The sequence below is a fragment of the Lottia gigantea genome (genome assembly GCF_000327385.1).
Source record: "Lottia gigantea unplaced genomic scaffold LOTGIsca_8, whole genome shotgun sequence".
Taxonomy (NCBI): Eukaryota; Metazoa; Mollusca; class Gastropoda; family Lottiidae; genus Lottia; species Lottia gigantea.
The window spans coordinates 4,319,062-4,336,008 of record NW_008710662.1 but is presented as its reverse complement, the minus strand read 5'-3'; the positions used below and the strand labels follow the sequence as shown (position 1 = coordinate 4,336,008).

The following is a 16,947-nucleotide window of genomic DNA, read 5'->3' as shown; positions in this document are numbered from 1 at the left end:
AAATTAAAAGAGAAAGTTTCGTTTAAAATACTTAAAAGGTAGGCTATGAACTGAAGTAAAGACAACCCAATGTAAGCTATGCAGTGTACAGGAGCGGTATCTTAAAGGTGATTCAATGACAATTTTAGTAGATACCGAGGATCAAACAACGTACAGATAAAAGGTCTACCGAGGCTAGGCTATAGGATAACTAGTGCTATAGGAATACTAGACCTACCAGTGGCGGTTCTAGGAAAAACCAGGTGAGGGGGCCGATCAGGGGCCGCGAAATTTCCAGGGCATTTGCAAGTCATTCTTATGCAAAATGATAAAAAATTTGAAAGTAGGTGCCAACCCCGGGTCAGCCTCTTTTTGGGGGGGGGGGGGGGGGTATGGCCCTGACCCCCATAGAAACGACACTGTCTACGACTATAAGTTTCTCTCTTCTTTTCTACCATATTATGCTTACCAGCTTGTGATCTTGTAGAATTAAAATCTCGCACAAATTCTACAAAAAACACGCCAAATATCACCATTAGTCCACATACAAATACTTGATCCACAAAGGCACAGAAACAGGCCAGCCATGCCAGTTTGCCATCTTTTTCTACTGTTAGTTTCACAGAATCAGCATAGCTCGACAATGTTATCGTTGATCTGGACCTTGAATATGTTCTCCCAATGTAACTGCTTTCTACCTTCGCTTTGTTACTCATTTTTTTTTTAGATGAGATCCATTAAGTGTGTAGCATTGAATTTGTGATGTTTTTCTCCTTTTTTTTATCGGGATGTGCCACGGTTTCCATGAAATCATCTTAATGACGTAATTAAGTTTACGTCATTGTCTCAAAGCCTCAAGAGAAGCATAGCAGTAGGCCCATATCTTAAAATATCAGTTAAGCCTTTACCAGGGGTTTAAGGTGGCAGTAAAGAAGCTGGTCCCGTTTTGCAACCCTCCCCACATAGTGACAGAATTACCTGTGACCCCCCTTGGAAAATGACGTGGCCCCTACTTGCCCCCTCACCTAGGATAATGTTTCCTACAAACGCCAGTGAAACATAGCAGCAATTTTCATGGTTGTTTATCCATCAATAAATAAGATGGAATTCATTCAAGATCTCGTTCCTTTTTCATTGTGGGAAATAGGTGGGAATCTGGTCAATAAGGGGGATGGTCAATACGATCGAAACCATAGAAAGCAGACACGACAACCACCGATTTGTGAACAAGAGCATTGTCTTGGTGAACTGAAAGAAGACTCCACAAGTGAGTATACCCCATGCCTTACTTTGATACCTTCACACAACTGTCTTAGTAGGTTATCATATCTTCAATTGAAAGTCTGGCCTCTTCATGTAGTCCATAAACAGAATACTCCTTGGAATCCGAAAACACTGAAGCCATAAACTATCCAATAGAAGGAATTTACCTGGACCTTTTGGGCGCTGAATCTCCTGGATGCTTCGATTATTTAGACTGAATTTTGGTTCCTGTAAAAGTGATGAATCTATGTCTATCTAATCCATGGTTACAAATCGGGCCAAAAAAATCATCTTGATCTGTTTTAAAATGGCATAAATTGTCACTGAACATCAGAAATCTTATACAGTGGTGTAACCTATTTTCGTGGATATAAGGATTCAACACCGAATTTCGTCAAAGTTAAAAAAACGAAAAAAAAATTTTATGTCTTAGATGTTTCCTCAGATATTCTACAAAATAATACAAATTGGTTTCTTTCGATTTTCTTAATGAATCCTTCACTTTGACCCATATTTCATGAGCAATCAACTCGGGAACGGCGGCAGAATGCGTCACCTATTTTCGTGTACAATGTTTGATCTATAAATAAGTCTAGATAAACAGGTTGTATGGATACCGGGTGGTATAATTAACTTAGTATTTATCTTTAATATCAATTCATTATAACTAGTGACAATTCATTCAAAAAACCACGATTTAAAAAAAAAAGTAGTGACTGATACGTAGCGTGATTTATTGCTAAAAGTCACTGAAACAACATAAGAATATGGTCCACTTTGTGTTCCATAGAAATTTTCTGCTGACATGGAATCCGCTAGTTGATCACGTGACTTCATTCGTTGGATTATATTCGAGCAGACGACATTTGGAATTCCGATTACCGCTCGGGATTATAATGAAATTCGGCCGATAAAAAATGGTGACGTTTGGTAATAAGTGAAATCCGCCATTTTGTATTTTTCAAAGTATACATTAATACATTTTACCTTGCTTGCAACTATTGGATTCATTCTACTAGCTGATATTGTACAGAAAACCCATGTTTATTAAAACAAACTAATGCGGAGGTCGCGCAAGGTCGCTCACGTAAATTGTTAATCATTTCCGAAAATCCACGAATAATAGGTTTCCACGAAATTAGGTTACTCGACTGTATGTTGTGATCCACTCACAGTAGATTTGGCATTCATCTTGCAGAAACTTTTGTCATTCCTAATTAATTGGTATTGTAATGTACTCTACCCTCTCTCATGAGAGATGCCCACAACATAATATGTCAAGTGGTCAATCGCCATCATCAAATCATACATCCGAGTAATGTTTTCCGGAGTGAATGCTTTTAAAGGCTTTCTACTGTACACAAGTTATCATTAAGGTTCTCTCGTTATAGTGGACGGGGAATAAGAGATAAAGCCAGCATGTATCTGTGTTTGAGTTAGCTCTTTCAGTTGCAGGTAGGCCTACTTGATGACTGCCCTATAGCCAGTTATGATCATGTTTCTGATTACAATTAGTAGATTCACAAGATGGTCTGGTGACATGATTGTATGTGCCTCCATGGAAAATTTTTTAGCCCTTGCTTGGCCACCTCACCTACTGTTTCTTAAAAACCTAACTAACTGCGTCTAATATCTTAACTTCAATGGACTATTTACTTGTATCATGGATTACAGCAATTTGATTGGATTGTATGCTAGGGAATACAGCCAATCAGGGTTCTTGTATAAAGACTTTAATCTTTAAGGTTTTAACTTTCGGTCGAGCGCTCGGATTGGTTGTATCTGGTAACATACAATCCAATCAAACTGTTGCATGCGAAAAATTTCCATGATACAAAAAAAGAACCAATGATGTCAACTATGCATAAAACTTAAAGAAATCATGAAATTCGACTAAAACTGACATATTAAGATCATTTTATTATCAGAAATGAAGCATACATATTTGGGGAAAAATAGGCCTATGGCTAAGTGAATATCACAGATAATTTACTAAAACTACTTCTTAATTAGTTTCTTATAGTTTTAACTTATTCACAAGCTTTCCAAATTAACAAAACAAAATTTTAAACTGTAACAATGAATGTCAGAAATCTGTATAGTAAAATCTGAAAAGTGGTATTTCAAAGGCACTTCTTGAATGTCTTGCTGTAAATCGAGTCAGTGTAAGAGAGGTATATATAGCGCCCTTTATGCCATAAATGTGACTCTCCACACAAGTATATTTGCAATCAAAGTATTGCATTGTCATATGTAGGCTTAGAAGAGTTCATTCGCGAATTGAGGTGTGTTTTTACCCTGAATATAATTGGATGTTTAAATTCAAATGCTTGAATACAACAATTATACTTTTTCGTCTGGTTAATCCAGTTTCTCATTTAAGCCATTAAAAAAGATTCACTTTGATAAAGATATTTACTACCCGATCCATTTCAATAAAAGAACCAACTACTTTCAGATATAATATTCTAGTAAAATTGACAGCTCTAGCCATGTTAATCTGCATTATTTCTATCAAAGTTAAAAAAAAAAGGTTTTAATAGATTTAGCTCTATTATTAGAGAACAAATTTATATCAAATATATCTCTATTAAAGATCATGTTTATCTATATTAAAGGAGAAATAGTGTATATGATATATTGATTTATATTAAATATATCTCTACTATTGGAGAACAAGTTTTGTAAAAGGAGAACTAGTATCTCGAATAAAGGAGATTAAGTGTATATCAGATATATCAATATATATTTTGAAGTTTATATCAGTTACATCTCTATTATTAGAGAACAATTTTGTTAAAGGAGAACTAGTGTATATCAAATATATCTCTAATAAAGAAGATTATGTTCATTAAAAAAGAACTAGTGTATATCAGATATATCTCTATTATTAGCGAACAAGCTTTTATCAATAATAAAGAAGATTATGTTCATTAAAGGAGAACTAGAGTATATCAAATCTATCTTTAATAAAGGAGATTAAGTTTATTTAAGGAGAACTACTGTATATCAGATATATCTCTTTTGAAGAAGAACAAGTTCATATCAGATAAATCTAACAAATTTATTTCAATTTATAAAGAGCAAAAACATTTGTTAGAGGAAAACTAGTGTATATCAGATAATATCCCTTATTAAAAGGGAACTATCAAATGCTTCTTTCAAAAGGGACAAGCTTTCAAGTATATCTATAACAAAATGAACAAGACAACAGATATATCTAATTCAAAGAACAAGACTATTATATGTATCACAAAGGAACATGCTTACAAAAGGAGAACATTTTAACAGATATATCTGTCTCAAAAGAAACAAGCTATCCAATATATCTGTTTCTAAAGAAACAAGCTATCCAATATATCTGTTTCTAAAGAAACAAGCTATCAAATATATATGTTTCTAAAGATACAAGACATCTCTCCATAAGTAGAAACGAGACAGATCTCAATAAAAAAGAAACAAGACATATCTCAATAAAAAAAAACAAAAAATAAAACCTATTTCTTATTCTACCTAATAAAATTCAAAACAGTTCCATTAAATGTGTATAGATTCACATGTAATAACATCTTAACACAATTTAAGTTAACTGTATTTTAGATATCTAGATATAAATTCTTTGAATAAAAGAAATATTTATAAATAACTAATTATATAGAAAATAAATATCAAGGAAACTTCTAATATGAAATAAAGCAATTAAAAATTGAATTTTGAATATCACATAATTGTAACCCTGACAAGTTTTACATAACTTATACATCAAAATATTGAATAGACATTAGCCTAATCCAAATAACATGTAATAACAATAAAAATACTAATACTTAAAATACAAAAAATATAACATAAAGAGAAAAGAGACTAATATAATTCAAAAATCTATATAATACAATACTTAAATTTTTAAAAACTAGCATTACTTAATAAAGGACGGAATGTGTCTTTTTCAAAACTCAACAATATTAACAATAAACAAATGGATGGAATAAAAATCACAGATTATAAATAAATAAATACAAGACTATTAATGTTTAAACTATATATTAATGGTCCGAAGACTACAGCTTGGTTTGGTATATTTCTCTATCAGGTGATTAGCATAGCTTCTCTGTTCATCACTTAATGGTGGTGGGGTGTTACTGTAAATACAGATAAGATATATATTATAGAATGTGTTTCTGTGCATACTGTTAAATTTCTCAGAGAACATGTGGAATCAATAGAAAGTATATCAAGTATATAAAATGTAGATAAATCTTAATACGTTGCATCGACCAATGTGAATAAGAACACTTATATATTTGAGAAAAAGAAAAAAACAAATGAGAACTTTAAGCTTAGCTGACTTAGTTGACAGATACAACGTTAGCTTAGGCATATCTTGTCTTGCCAGAGAACTTAGAGCTGCTGACGAGCTCAAGAGCTTAAAGTAAAAGAACTGATTTCAGAAATAGTATGGCCTTCCAGTTATTATTAACCTGCTAGTTTGTAATAGTACTTAATATTTAATGTACAGATTACAGAATATCACATTGAAGAATAGAAGTAAAATAAAGTTTAAATCATGCAAGCAACAATTGAGTTCTAGAGTCAAACCACCCATTTTATTCCATAGGTTTTTCAAAATAGTTTGAAATTTTATGTAACGTGAAATAAAACAAAACTGTATCAAACATTAAATGAAACAACAGCAGGTTGAAGATCATTCAACTATAAACTAGCATGTAAGACAGAGCCACAGACCACAGTATAATTAAAACTAATTTCACAAGATAACAGACTTTCTAAAGCTATACTATACCAGAGTTACCAAGAACATATAAACTACTGACAAATATCAGAAATTTAAAAATATAATACTATAGATATAACTAATATTCATTTGTGGAATTCACCCTAGAAATAAGTAGGTAAGATTATACTGTGGTCTTCATTAAAATGTTAAGCTCTAAGATAAGCTTTAATGACCATTATTTTCTGTTAATCAAAGAGAAAATGTTAGAAGAAAAGCTCTATACTGTAAAATATTACTATTACTAATACTATTAGTAAGAGACTGTAGTTCAAAAATGAAGCATAAAATATATGGGGATCATTTTGACACAGTACCTAGTTTAACTTACCGAATGTTGTCATTAGTAACAACATTTACTTTCCCATTGACCATAACATTTAAATCACCATCACTAATCAACATCAAAATAATACATTATTTCCTCAAAGTTTTATCAAAAATTTATTTTTATACATATACTATACTTATGTGGTATGCATATACTATTTAAATAATACTCCTGAGTTACAAACCTACAACTATGTATATTATTGACAGTGTGCATTCCTTGCTGCTAAAATCTACAGTTTATATTTAATTTGAATAAATAAACTGGTTTGTATCCATATTTATCATAAAATTTAGATCAAGATTGAATTTGAGAGCTCTACAGTGCTTAGAAGCACTTGTCTTAAAATAACAATAATAATTGAATATGGTATGAATATAATTTAGCTATTTTGAATCCCAATTGTAGAATTTATAACATTAAAATATGTTTAAGTTAGATAAGAATATAATATTTCTATATATAAAAAACCTGTTGTGCTTAAATTCATGTATTCATATTTAATTCATGCAAAAGGATTGTAAGAATGTGTCTCAATTATATCTTTTTTAATATATACTTACATTTCTATCTGGTATTTAGTATTTGGTGCTACAGCTGTAGAATTAGAAGATATAACACTTCTACTATAATCTGAGGTACTGCTAGGAGTTATACGAACTTTAGTCTTGTTATCACTTGTAGAAAATCTAGATGCTGCACTGTTATGTCTGTATGAAGAGAATGGTACAGGACTGACACTTCTACCACTAAGATTAATATTCTGATCACTTCTAGCATTCTTCAATATACCTCTTCTAGGAAACCTAGCTGGACTGGTACTTCTTGCTCTGATACTATCATGTCTATTAAATACAGAATTTAGTTCCCGATTGAAATCTTCATTATGTAGAGTTGTTCTGGCAGAGAAGGGACTTTGACTTCTGCTTCTTATTCTTGAATGAAAGGCTGGTTCACCAAAGGTTCTATCTCTTCTACTGATATGTTCTGTGAAAGGTTTAGATGTTTCATCATTGTAAGAAGACTGGTTATTGGTTGTCTCAGTAGTAACTTTACGAGTGTACTTATACTCATATTCTTCATCACCAGATTCATCATGGAAGTTTTCTGCATATTGTGATGTTGATTTGTTAGGTGTTGTATCCTTTTGTCTAATATTATCATCATCAAATCGTAATCTAGAGGGATAATGTTTTAGATCAGGATAATCTGTAAATTTATTAGTAGTTGTGGTACTCTTCCTACTTTCATAATCCCTCGAGCTGTTAAAACTACTTCGTTCTGCAGAGTAACGGGACTTTCGATGTGGATAGATTTCTCTATAGTTTGAAGGCACAGTGATATCAGAATATTTAAAGGGACTGGTAGATCGTTGTGTATATCGGGTGGTGGTTGTTGAAGGTTTGTAATTATGAGTCGTATTAAAGGTAGAATATCTACTATTTCTACCTTCTGATACAGATCTAGTTGGAGAGAAGGTACGTATTGGAGATGTTGTTCTATGTGTGTACTCTCTAGGAGGCGATGTGGTTCTTGAAGTGTAACTGATTGGTACGGAGGTTGATCCCTTTGTTTTATTAATACTGGAACTACTATATGTATCTCTCACAGGATAATCTGTAAATTTCTTTTCTGTAAATTTTCCCTCACTTCTGTAACTATCTCTGTCAATCTTAGAAGAGGAGAATTTTGATGTACTATCACTGGTGGCAAATCTTGACGACGGGATGGTAGATAATCTTGTCGGTGAGATATATGACTGACGGATAGGAGATGTCCTTCGAATTGGAGACGTATGTCTTATTGGAGAAGTCCTGCGAATTGGGGAAGTATATCTAGGCGGGGATGTATATCTAGGCGGGGACGTATATCTAGGCGGGGACGTATGTCTAATTGGAGAAGTATGTCTTATCGGAGAAGTATGTCTTATTGGAGAAGTATGTCTAATTGGAGAAGTATGTCTAATTGGAGATGTACCTATGTGTCTAGTTGGTACAGTTCTCCGTCTTGTAGATGTTGTTTGTCTATCAAGTGATGCTGTATGTCTACTGGGAATAAAAATCTGTCTATCAGGCTGTCTAGTTGGTATAGTTGTCTGTCTATCAGGTATTGTGGTCTGTCTCTCAGAGTATGTTGTTGAGATAGATTGTACTGGAGATGATACTGGGGTCTCTATTATTGGTTTAAATGTTCTAATAGGAGTGGAAGGTTTCTCTATATCATGTTCTAGAATTCTCTCAGTATATCTGTTAATGGAAGGTTCTGGCACAGTTGGTGTATATCTTTCTTTATACTTTAATCTGGATACTTCATCTTGTAACTCATGTCTTTCATTACGTACCTCTTCTAGACATTTTCTTATTTCTCGAATTGTTGTTTGAGACTTCTCATGAGTTTCTTGCATTTTACTTAAATCCTGAAATACATTATCAAAATATATTAAAAAATTAATATTATGCAATAAACAACCAACCCTTCACTACTCTAGAATATTTGAGAATACTACTCACCCTCTAAGAAGAGCATTGGAATTTTTTTTTAATATTATTTTTCATATACAGGAGAATATCTTGTTGGTATTTCACTAACTGTACCCTTGCGACTAATCTACAATTGTACAAATAAGCAATGACAGGTAAAATAATCAAAAAATAACCACTTACCTCAGATAAAGCTTTATTGTTTCTTTCCAATGTTGTTACTTTATTTGTCAACTGTTCATTCTCCAATTCACAATCCTCTAATTCATTTAATTCTCCTCTTAACTGTTCTACTTCTCTCAGAGCATCTTCAAGTTTAATCTCCAATTGATTGTAGTTAGTTTCTGAAATATTCAACTGTTCTTCTAGTTCCTTAACTTTTGCTTCCAGAGCAGCATTGATCCGTTTTTCTTGATTTAAAAATGTTCGTAATTCCTGATTTTCAGCTTGGGCAGTAGCTAAATGTTTTCGGCAATCATCAAGTACTTCAGTAGTTTTCATCAACTTTTCAGAAAACTCTTTCTTAGCATTGGTTAATTTGGCATATAAAATATCATTTTCTACAATAGCACTAGCCAGGGCTTGTTTTAATTCTATAACATCTTCATTAGTCATATCAGTAAGGTTAATCAAATGTTTCCATTTCTCTTGTCTATTTGGATCAAAACCATCAGTTTCAGCTACTTCTGATCCCCAAATTTCATCATTGACTCTTCGAACTGGACTGGAGTACCCTAGATCAATAGTTTGATGGCGAGTCGGGGACATAGATGTAGCTCGAGATACATAACTTGTTTCTATTTCTGTATGTGAGTTATAATCAGGATTATAATAATTAGTACGAACATCAAATCTACCAAGTGGTTCATGGCGATATTTTCCATCCTCCAATCCAATTTCTTCATAATTAAAGTTAGATCTATAATTGGGTTGACAGATACCCAGTGATGACCTAGGTCTGGTATACGCTGGAGGGTAGGTAGATAATGGTATTCTGGATCGTGGACTCAGGGATCGACTTCTGTATGTTTCTAGAGATAAATGTCTATTATCATCATGTATGTTATAGGTAGAGTGATATGGATTACTGATACTGCTAATGTCTCGAAATTCTTGTGACCATAATTTATCATTTACATCACTCAAGGATGAAATTCTTGGTAGTCTTCGTGATCTATCTAAACTTTCAATACTATCATCAATCTGATCAATTTCTCTGTCCAATGAACCTAGGAACTCTCTATGACCTCCAATGTCCCTCTCATCATCTAATAGATCATCATAACTGTAGCTCTTTCTTCCCTCCCAAGCTTCTCTTCTAGGAATTCTAGCTGATCCTAGTTCATATGGTAGAGGTCGATTTCGTTGAACATCTAACAATTTAATGAATGTTGAGTCTTCATCCTTATAAATTCGTTCAGCACTACCAATATGACGTAATGGAGTGATAACATTGACTGGATCACTTTTAAATCCTAAATTACTCTTGATCATTTCATCAGTTATATTATTATTATAGGCCTGCATTTCTTCATTTCGTTTACGTATACGATTTTCACGTCCTAAAGATTGTGAAGCTCTGAGACGTAAGGCTTTGGTTCTTTCACTAATTTGGTCATCAAGTTTATAATGTCTTTCATCTGATCTAGAACGTTTATGTAATTCCCCTTTAGGCATAGTTCTATCTACATCTTTTCGAGCAAGTTTTAACTCATCAAAATGACTAAAAGCTTCAGGACTTGGTGATCTATCATCTCTTCTACCATGAAACTTCACATTGCTTCTAGACTTCCTCTCAGATGATGTATCATTACCAGAGTCTGGAGTTTGATTTCTAGATCTAGGTTCAGGACTGTGTCTGTATTCTCGTCTTGTTTGATATCTATCAATGATTCGAGTTGGACTTCTGGATTCACTTCTCAAACTATCACTATTTTTATCATCATTACTGAAGTCTGGTTTATATAATTTTTCAGAATGGGAACGTGATTTATCAAAACTGTCATTAAAATCATCAATATTTAGTAGGATATCTTCTGGTGTAGTGTTACTATCTGTTATTATAGATGTTGTTTCAGGTCCTTGTGATAAACGATCAATATTCTTCTCCCATTGGTTATAGTAATCAGTAGGTCGTTTCAATATGATAGCTTTCTCTTCTTCTTTACGATACACAGGTTTATAATGAGTACCATCTATAAAATCTGTATCATATTCTGTTTTAATCTGTGTGGTTGTTTCTGTCATTTTAGAATCTTCAGGAACTGTCTTCTCTTCTGTTAATGATTGATTATCACTTAATTCTTCAATCTGAAACAAAATAGTTCATTATAGAAAAGTTATTAAAGGGACACAACTTTAATTGAAAGATAAAAAAATGCAAGGGGAAGAGGCATCACAGCAAACCACAATAAGATTTTCTTATCAAATCACAAAGGGCAACCAGGATCTAATCCCCTGCACCTCATAGTTAACAAAAACATCCAGATTTTAATCCCTACACCTTAATGAACTTAAAAAGGTATTCCAGTCCTACTCTAAAGCACTTTAATGAGCTATAGAAAGCATTCTAGTCTTAATACTGAGAACATCATAGAGCTAAAGCAGGCATTCTATTCCTTATCCAAAGCATCTTAAGGAAGGCAGAGTTCCATAATGCCATATCATCCAGAACATACCTTTCATGCTGCTGTTTCCAAAAAAACAAATGAGTCTTATTTATGTGAGTATTACATACTGAATTTTCTTACCTTAGTATCGTTACTAAGAGTATATTGTTTTTGTTGTTGTTCAGGTTCTGTGTTAAATATTCTGCCTTCCGTCTAAAATTGGAAAAAAAATTGGAAAAAAGTCATCAATATTTTGAAGGAAAATCAAACACACAACTACAGTGGCTCAACAATGAGATAAAGCATCAAGTCTATTATCAAAATATTTCTTTTTTGAATTTATATTGTTATTTTGAAGTCATTTTTTATATACTTTCAATTGCACAACTATTTGAAATTTAATTAATGTGGAATAGTCCTGGTGGAATCATAATGAAGATATTTTCATGTGATATAAGATGATATGATAGGCTATACCTTTCTTCTTAAGAGTGAAATATATATCATTAAAGAATGCTCATCAACTGTACCATCTAAAACATCACAAGGTCTGAAGATATAAAATATGTACATTATATATATACAATTAATGATGAAATTAATATGATGTGCCATTTTATCCACTATAATATCATTAGGTCTGCATTAATTACACAAATTCAATCCTCTTTCAACTTTAGATAGACCCAATAGACAAGTAAAATCAATGAAAAGTGAATGCATTAATTGCTGTGAGTAAATGATTTTTGAACCAAGGCGTAAAAAAGATTTTAGACCACATATTTATTAACCTAAATTACAACAGTAAGTTATAATAATGATCAAGATTGAAAAGTCTACTCTACCCTGAAGGCAGTATCAAAGATACAATAGATTTAAAGTAAATTTAACCATAGTTAAACTGAGAATGGCCAATTTCTTTCCATTCCGTAGAAAGTAAGAGGATTAAAAGATTAAGGAATATGGAAGGTTAATCCATTACTTACATTAAAATATCTTTACTAATACCATATTTTACTTCTATATCTCTTAATAAATTACTGAGATATGTAACTTTATCCTGTAATAAATAGTAAATCATTTGAAAGAACTTTCTGATTGCTTATTTCAATTCTTTTTGTCTTTTTTATAGCATAGCATACCAAGGAACACAAATTGCATCATAAGGGAACAACAATACATATTTGTTATTTCTTTTTGATGATTTTCTTTCTCTGTTCCTTCAGTTTAAGTCCAATATTTAAAAGTGACCTTCCATTCTAAATCCAGTTTTCCTAATGAGGAAAGTGCATCCATAGTATGTTTCAGCAGCATGAGATGATCTCTAATTATTTAATAAAGGACTTGTGTGTAGATAATATGAAATGACTGAAGAGTTATAATACCTCATCTTTAGAGAGTAAATCTGTAAATTTCTCTAGTAATAATATAAACCAATTATCAGCACATAAACTAGAAAACAAATTACATAGTGATTCAAAGATGATTCAAGTTTACAATAATTTGATTACTAATACTTCAATTAATTTGTGAAGAAACCATCAAAAGTCTAATGAAATTTCAATTTATGATATCATTAATGCACTTTTTGATTTTCTGTTTTTAAAGTATATTGTTTGAACTGTAATAATTCAGAATTTAGAACTTTTTTGTCAATATCAACTCCTTTCAGATAAATGACAGGCAAAGAAAGCTCCTCATCAGAACCTATCCATTAAATTGATTATTTACTTTATGTTTTGAGAAAATCTCTACCTACTTGTTTGCTAATGTATTTCTTCCATCAAAAAATGTATTCAACGGTTTCTGACACCAATCTAACAGATTTCTTTTACCAATTCCAACAGTTCTTCTAAATATATTATGATCTAAAATATAGCAAAATTAAAATCTACAGAAATCTTTGCGCTTTGTCAACTGACATCACATCTGAACTGAAGCCAGAATTCTCTTTTGATTATGTTAAACAATTTTACCTTATGCTTATTGCTTATGTATATAAAGCTGGTCTGTTGGCCAATTGATCTGATTTTATACTACTAATGCAAAGTTACAAGAAAATTTAACGTGTATGATGTATTTAATTATGTGGAGAAAATTGTTATTTAAATTGCAATGCAATGAAATACAATATATCAGTTGTGCTGTGGTTGTAGTTTTATAAGTATGCTATCTTAAAATAAATTATACTTACTAATATCATGTACACAATAGTGTAAGATAAGTTGCCATAAACAATCTAATATAGACTTAATATCTCCATCAATTATATCTACAAAATATATACCAAATATATATATATATACTATCTTCAATTAATTTACTAAACTAACTATTCAGTTACCTTTGATCAAATCTATTCCAAAAGGAAAGAGCAAAAATTTTAATTCAATGAAATTCCTAAAATCTTGCTCTGAAATTAATACGCCAAAAATGTTGAGTTTCAGTATTATAAGATGTCAAGTCGCCAAACGTAATCTCAGAGTGACATTAGATGTTTCAGAATAGCAAGCATACCCTGCCTTACAAGCCACACCACCATTTTGCAAACACCAATTTCAGTAAACACATTTTCACACATTATATGACAGTTAAATATCCATTCGTTTTATAAATTTAACCCTTGCACAGTTCTGTTATTGTAAATGAAAAACTTTTCAAAGTCCTAACATTTCTTATATTTTCAAAAGCTTCACAAAATAGATCCATTTTCACACAATACAGTTAAAGATCCATTTTGTTTTATAAATTCAACTCATTGACAGCTCAGTCATTTCTCTTATAATTTCAAATATTCCACAAAATAGATGAAATATACTGATGATGTCAGTTTCAAAATACAAAGTAGAAACAAACCTTGAGCAGTAAAATTTGGTTTGATTCCATTTGACTTCATATGATCCAAAGCAGCCTGCACATATGTTTGAGGATCAACATTTTGTTTGCCCTGTAATAATAATAATAATACAAGCCTTACATAGATTACACACTGTAAAGATTTGTAGATTGTACTAATGGATTATAATTAATTACAGTGAGTACAGTCAAATCAGAATCCAATCTTATCAGTCATCAATTACTGTTAACTAGATTAATCATTAACATAGCTTCTTATTGGTTACTATAATCTATCATGACAAGTAGACTACAATTATGTCATCTCAATATGTTAAAACCCTTAGTTATCAAGCCATAAATTAACACACTGTGCCACAGTTGCTCTTTCAACAATCATGCATTTGAAGACTAGTTTCCATGAAATGAATGACATAATCTGCCAAGCCAACAAAACATCCAAGAGAATCAAATTATTGTCTTACCTGTATATCTTCAGTTATAGATGAATTGATCAAAATACCAATTAAATCAGATAAAACCTCTCCTTTTTGAATCTCCTCTGTTCCTTCAATTCTCCTATTAATTTCTTGTAGTAATGTGTTGGCCCAGTGAATATATACCTATCAATAATAAATCACAACACGATGTTATCAAAATCAATACATCTTTCAGATCAGTTATAACTGTAAATTCAAAGAATATACATGTAAATGAAATTAGTGCTGGCACAACACATCGGTATCGCAAAATCGTGTTCGCAAGATTATGTATCGATACTTGACGATATTCCATAAAAAAATGGGCATTTTTATAAGTTGGTGAATGGAATCACAGTTTTTTTCATAGACTGAAATTGTTGGAAACTATTATAAGACATTGGACATTAACCACATCTATCACCTACATAACCAAATATCACAATAACAAAGTTATAAATTAATACATATTGAAACTTCGAAGATAACATGGTCTTTTTAATCCCTAATTAATAGTTTGTTTTGTTTGTTAATGAATAAATACTAATGAGTAGGATGGTAAGATAGATATATGAATATAATCATGCTAGAGATCAGGCTCCCTGTATTATATTTATAGATGAAATTCATGCTATTGGAGGTCGAAGATTCTCTGAGTGTACATCAGCTAACAGAGAATGAACAATGAACTTTTATAGAGTATACATCTTACTTTTTGTATCAAATTAGACTAATAAAGACAAGACATGCCATGCTGTGAACAATGATGGATTAATTCAAACTGTGTAAGGTATTTTTTACAACACAACTTTATGTTATTGCACATCAATTTCTCTTGAAATTTCTTATAAAGTTTTCAAGGTCAATCATATTTTGTACCTACATGATTTGACATTGTAATTATATTCTTAAAATTCCAAATATTGGTCAACAAACATTCGTCAACAAATATTTATTGACAAAAACAATAGAGGTGTCTTAAAAGAATTTAGGTGGTTGTAGAAAGAGTCATGTTGTTACATGTTCCAATGATTATTTAATGTGGTGATCTTATCTAGGTTATAAAAGAGAATATATTATATTACCAATAACTCTCAACAACTATTCAAATATATACTCTTTTACTTATATAGTCTTTTCTAAATACTTCAATATCATAGAATAATAATATAATATAAAGCTAGTGCTATTTCACATAAATACTCCTTTAAATACCATAAAATCTACTATTGACCATAGATAAAAGAGGGTCTAAATACAAACAACTTAACTATATTATATCAAACCTTTTAATACAATTAGTCTAATTCAATTATTCAAAGAAGTTTTTTTTAATGATCGTTTGCGGGGACCTGATAAATACATAATTCTTTCTTTGATCAGTTTATTTGAAGGAATGGAATGCTTGATATCAGTTTAAATTATCAGAACAGTTTCATGCAGGAATCAAGTCAGATTGTGAACTGATGGCACTTTAACCACAATTATAAGACAGAATTTCATGATTAGATTAATTGCCAAAACCCTTCCAATAACAACAATTTCAATCACTCTCATTTCAAATTGGCACCATGCATCAATTTAAATATTGATATTGTAGTCTAGAAGAAAGTAACAACAGACTGAAAATGAATTTCATAGACAAGACTCACTCATCCTCTTGTCATTAGTGAAAAAAAAACAGAAAGTAAAATTTGATAATCCTGTGTACAGGAAGGTGGAAGAATTTTAACACACTGCTGCTGCATACTACCCTTTTCATTTAGAAACCTAGATGTTCTGTGTTGTATGCATATGTATAAGTAGAAAACTTCGGAATTGAATATTTTCGTTTAAAAAGAGATTGTTCCCTGCCTATATAAAGAAATATAGTCATAAAATCATGCAGTATACGAGCTGACAGATCACATTTGTAGCATAAATAGAATGAAAATTCAAAGCCTACTTAAGTTAGTCAGATAACAGCAGAGTGCTTTAAATAAACTTATGATCTATAACAAGCCACTATTAAAATCCTGTAGTTCAGATCATGATATCAAATGTTTTTTCCAATAAGAGCTGTCAGTAGCTAAAAAATTGTTTATGGAGAATCATTGAAGAAGTACTATGTAAATTATCTCTTGCAAGATCTCTAGTAGTTTTTTTGTTTCTGCAGTAAATCTTGCTCATCATTATC

At 31.5% G+C, this 16,947-nt stretch overlaps 1 protein-coding gene across 1 annotated transcript; it reads right to left on the bottom strand.

Annotated features, from left to right (window-relative positions):
* Positions 1–5,281: 5,281 nt before the first annotated feature.
* LOTGIDRAFT_155571 (hypothetical protein) lies at positions 5,282–15,666 on the bottom strand (the record flags this gene model as incomplete). Its single annotated transcript, XM_009067107.1, has 13 exons — positions 5,282–5,384; positions 6,369–6,431; positions 6,932–8,784; positions 9,032–11,158; positions 11,599–11,670; positions 11,935–12,007; positions 12,444–12,517; positions 12,843–12,909; positions 13,217–13,325; positions 13,652–13,729; positions 14,314–14,404; positions 14,778–14,915; positions 15,655–15,666. 13 exons carry the CDS (start codon positions 15,664–15,666, stop codon positions 5,282–5,284), a joined length of 4,860 nt encoding a protein of 1,619 aa, XP_009065355.1.
* Positions 15,667–16,947: the final 1,281 nt, after the last annotated feature.